The sequence below is a fragment of the Echinops telfairi genome, unplaced genomic scaffold, assembly GCF_000313985.2.
Source record: "Echinops telfairi isolate 266 unplaced genomic scaffold, ASM31398v2 ScPeMD7_3533;HRSCAF=4204_1, whole genome shotgun sequence".
NCBI lineage: Eukaryota > Metazoa > Chordata > Mammalia > Afrosoricida > Tenrecidae > Echinops > Echinops telfairi.
The window spans coordinates 21,950,266-21,954,976 of NW_022107432.1; the positions used below are offsets into that span (position 1 = coordinate 21,950,266).

The window sequence follows — 4,711 nt, forward strand, 5'->3', positions numbered from 1 at the left end:
AACCCCTTCTCCCTAGAATTTGTCCAGAAAAGTGCGAAGATGCATGGGAAATCAGTCCCTGAGCCCTTGGTACGGGTGGGAGCCAGGCTGCGGAGGACTTGTCTGGAGAGGAGCGGGGAGTCCAGCTGCGGTGGGGTTTGCTGGGGTCCCAGTGGGGAGGCAGGTGGGGTGGAGCAGAGTGGCATGTGGGAGAAGCGGCTGTCCTTTGCAGGACTCTTACCTCGCTAAAGGATAAGACAGCTCTGGCCCCTGTCCTGCCCTAGGTACTTTAGTACGCTCTCTTTCAAAAACAAAATCATTTCTTTGAAAAAAGGCCATAGCGATGTGTGCTGACTGCCCCAAGCACCAGCGTGTTCGGAAGTGCGACAGCTCCCCATCCCTTCGTGGCCAGGCCAGAAATGGAGCCCACAGGTCTCGCCCCCGCAGGAAACCTGCCTCCTGGCCCCATGCTCCCGCTCACCCTGTGGAGCAGCAGACAGGCGTGAATAAGAAGCCCTTCTGCCCCAAGAGAACTCACAGTCAGCCACGGGGGGCAGGCTGGGAAACAAGTACCTACACGAGAATGTGCCGAGTGCAATAACAGAGGTTTGGATGGCTCTGTGGCAAACCCGAGACAAGCTGCGAGGGGGGGACGTGCAAGGGCAGTGGAGGTAGCCTTCTCAGCAGAGAATCGGGAGCAGGCCCTGGGCAAGGCGGGGGCCAGGAGGTGGGGGTGCGTGGTGCCTGGCTGGCTGGTGTAGGGAGCACAGGATGGGTCTCGGGAGGCAGGTCAGGTGGGTCATGTTGGTGTGGGCCGGGGAGGAACCATAAGCAAGCCTGACCCAGGGTGGGGGGCACCTCTGGTCTTCTGAAGAGAGCTGTGGGCGTGAGTGAGGAGCAGCCAGACTTGCGACAGGAGTGCTCCCAGTCTGGGTGTGAGGGAGCAAGCTGCTGAATTAAAGGCCAGCGGAGCCCTGGTGGCGCAGTGGTGACACACAGGCGGCTAACCACAAGGTCAGCAGGTTGGCATCAGCAGCCCCTCTGAGGAAGAGCGAGGAGGATTTCTTTGTCTGCCCTGCACGGGCAGTCAGTTCTGCCCCGTCCTGCCAGTCACGATGAGTCTGCATCAACTCAATGGCTGCAAGAGTTATTTTTGTTTTGTTTTGAGGTTGGGAGAAAGGAGAGGTGTTCAGTGAGACTTGGTGGCCGGAGGGTCCTGGTGGGGAGAGGCTCTTGCTGGGGCATCGGGACTTCGCTGTTAATGGCAGGAGGGGGGCCCAGGCCGGGTCGTGGAGACTTCAGGAGGGTGGAGAAGGGAGGAGGATGCAGGGCCGGGTGGGGTGGAGATGGGGTTTGCTGGTTGGAAGCAATGGGCACAGACAGAACTGCCTGAGTCAGCAAGAACGCCAGCTGTGGAGGCATCCACGTCAGGGCATTTGAAATCCCACTTCATCGGGCTCCTTAAACGTTTATCTGCCTTTTAATGCGCAAGCACTCAACAGCCAGCGAGTCGATGCTGGCTCACAGCGAGCCTATAGGACAGGGTAGAGCTGCCCCATGAGTTTCCAAGCCTGTAACTGTTTATGGGAGTAGAAAGCCCCGGCTTTCTCCCAAGGAGCAGCTAGTGGTTTCAAACTTTGGACTCTACGGATCGCAGCCCGACGCATAACCACTACACCACAAGAGCTCCGTCTTCCAATAGGAACTCTTTAAAGAATAGTTCTTGGAGACAACAAAAAAAAGAGTCGTTCCTGGGAGGGAGGTGGTTGCAAAGAAACACCACAAAACCAGGGATTGTCCAGCAGGGAGCCCGGTGGCACTGTCGGATGAACCAGTTTGGATTGTTTGCTGACCTCAGGGTCGGTGGGTCAGACTTCCCGGCCACCCTGTGGGGGAAGGATGAGGCTGTCTGCTCTCCTGAAGATTTACAGCTTCGGGAACCTGTCTGCCGGGCCTGTGGGGGTCAGAATTGATTTGGTCACAATGGGTTTGGCTTTCTTTGCTTCCTCACGTGGAACATGTTCAAACAAAATGCTGTCATACGGATTCAGCTCCGGCTTCTGACGGACTTCGTGGCAAACGGACTTATTTCCGTCTTGCGGCTTCCCAGCCTACTGCCACTGGGTCAATTCCGACTCAGCGCGAGCTGGGGCTCCCAGGGCGCCGTGGTCCAAGACGGTCAGTGCTCCTGGGAACAGAGAGACCCATCCTTCTGCAGAGCAGCCGGTGGGTTTGAACCACGCACCTCTTGGCCAGCAATGTGTATCTCACGGGGCCACTAGGACTCCTTGTCCCGATCGCTCCCTCATTACCAGGAGGGACAGCATGACCAGGAGAGGGACCGAGGACGACAGGAATACATCATCTGCCAACACTTCTCGTGCTTTCCCGCCGGGGAAAAGGGGAATGCGTGTGTTCTGGGCATGCAGGTCTTGCAGGGGGCTAAACACTGGGTGCGTGGGGTGCCTTGAGGTTTTCAGAGTCCTTCAGGGAAGGCAGGCTCTTGAAGGCTGTTTTGGACACCCATCAGGGAGAGCTCGCCCGTCTTATTTTTTAATGTCTCTTCCAATCATTAAGCACCCATGTTATCGCATCGGTTTGATCCATAGAACCCCCGTGGCGGAGTAAAACTTCCCCGCAGGGTTTCCCAGGCTCCGGTCTTTCTAAGGCACATCACTGATCTCTCTCCCACAGAGCGGCTAGCTGGCTTTGAACTGCCAACCTTTTGGTGAAGTGCTTAGCCCTGGCACCACCAGGGGCCCTGGCAGAGATGAGTATGCCAGGGCCTGTGCCTTGCTGTTGTGACTCCTGTTGAGCTGGGGTTGGGGGGAGCTGTAGTGAATGCACAGTTCTCCTAGGCCTTGCCTTCCGAGGAGGGAGAGACCCCGATCTCAGGCTGTGTCTGTCTGTCTGTTTGTCTCTCACCAGCACCACCGGGGGCATGGGCGCCATTCAGAAGATGACCCGGGTGCGTGTGGTGGACAACAGCGCCCTGGGGAGCACCTCCTACCACCGCCCTCCGCGCTGCATCCACGTGTACACCAAGAACGGCGTGGGCAAGGTGGGCGACCGGATCCTGCTGGCCATCAAGGGGCAGAAGAAGAAGGCGCTCATCGTGGGGCACCGCATGCCTGGCGCCCGCATGACCCCCAGGTTCGACTCCAACAACGTGGTCCTCCTGGAGGACAATGGGAACCCCGTGGGCACCCGGATCAAGACGCCCATCCCCACCAGCCTTCGCCAGAGGGAAGGCGAGTACTCCAAGGTACTGGCCATTGCCCAGAACTTCGTTTGAGGAGCCACCGGACTGCAGGCCGTCCAGGGACCACGTCTCAGCTGAGGAGAGAATCGGGGCTTGGGAGGGCGGTCAGCGTGTCCCGTGAGGAAATAAACTTGAATTTCAAGTGTGTTTTCTTCCTGAGCTCTCTGGGATGCAGTCGTGAGGCCGGTGGCCCAGGAGCAGTTAAAAGATGGCGGGCCCCGACATGCCATACAAGATGGGCATCTTGGCAGGAGGGGCCGTGGTGTGAGGCCCGGTGGCGCTTGGGCGCCTGTAATGGGGGTTGCTCTAGGGCAGGCTGGCCCCGGCCAGCAGAGGTGCAGACCAAGGCCAACCAAGAAGGAAGGTGCTGCGGGGTCTGTCACTGTCTGGGCAGCTCTCCCCTCCTCCGGGCATCCGTCAGAGGCCTGCGGACAGTAAGTAGTTCTGGGCATTCCCATCGTTGCCACCGCGTGCAGAAGGAGGGACTTTTCTTCTAGAACAGGGGTCCTCAAACTACGGCCCGCGGGCCACATGCGGCCCGCCGAGGACATTTATCTGGCCCGCCGGGTGTTTTTGCCCTGTTTGTTTTTTTACTTCAAAATAAGATATGTGTAGGAATTTGGGCATAGTCTTTTTTAAACTACAGTCCGGCCCTCCAACGTTCTGAGGGACAGTGAACTGGCCCCCTGTTTAAAAAGTCTGAGGACCCCTGCTCTAGAGTCTAGGCTGTGGGTGAGACCCACTGGGGTCCTGCCACCAGGGGTCAGCCAGCGCCCCTGAGCCGGGAGCCTGCCGGAGCAGTGAACAGAGGATGGAATCTTGGGCCGTGCAGGTGGCTCCGGGGCAGCTCACCTTCATGTACTTCTAGCTTTCTTGGTCCCTCTGACGATCTCGCCAGCTGCCTATAAATATGCTCATCTAGCCCTGCCCTGAGCGCGTCCTCTCCGAGTCCACATGGGTGGCCTCTGGGAGCACAGGCTGGGGTCCTGACACCCACCACTGACCACCGACTGCCCATTTGGCTTCCTGGGGCCCCGGCTTCTGCGCCTGTACAATGGGCACACGATAATGGCGCCTCCCCCTTGGCAGTAGCGTGAGGTGGAGCCGAGTGGCCGGCTGTGATCAGCATGCCGTGGGTATACGCTGCTTCCTGCTGGTGTGAGCACAGGGGCAGGGGATGCAGAGATGGCCCTGGCCCATCATGGAGCCCACCTTGTCCCCTGGGAGCACCATGCAAACCACACAAACACACATGTAAACCCCAAGTCAGCTCAGTGCGGGCCTGTGTCGGGTCAGACTCCGTCCCTGGGGCGGCAGTCTGGAGAAGCGGCGGCAGTGTGGTCACAGGAGTGGTTCCTTGGGTGGGGGGGTGGACCGGGAAGCAGTCGGGGTGGAGGGGTCGCTCCAGATGCGGGTGGGAAGTTAACACGAGGAGTGTTCTCGTACTCAGTTTATTGGGTTGTGCCTGTC

The 4,711-nt window shown here is 58.8% G+C and overlaps 1 protein-coding gene across 1 annotated transcript in view; it reads left to right on the plus strand.

Moving 5' to 3' along the window:
* MRPL14 (mitochondrial ribosomal protein L14) overlaps positions 1 to 3,388 on the plus strand; it is a 19,980-nt gene extending 16,592 nt beyond the window's left edge. Inside the window, exon 3 of the mRNA XM_045294798.1 lies at positions 2,908 to 3,388. Within this exon, the coding sequence (XP_045150733.1) occupies positions 2,908 to 3,274 (367 nt within the window). The 3' untranslated portion in view covers positions 3,275 to 3,388. The remainder of the gene's footprint in view (positions 1 to 2,907) is intronic.
* Positions 3,389 to 4,711: the final 1,323 nt, after the last annotated feature.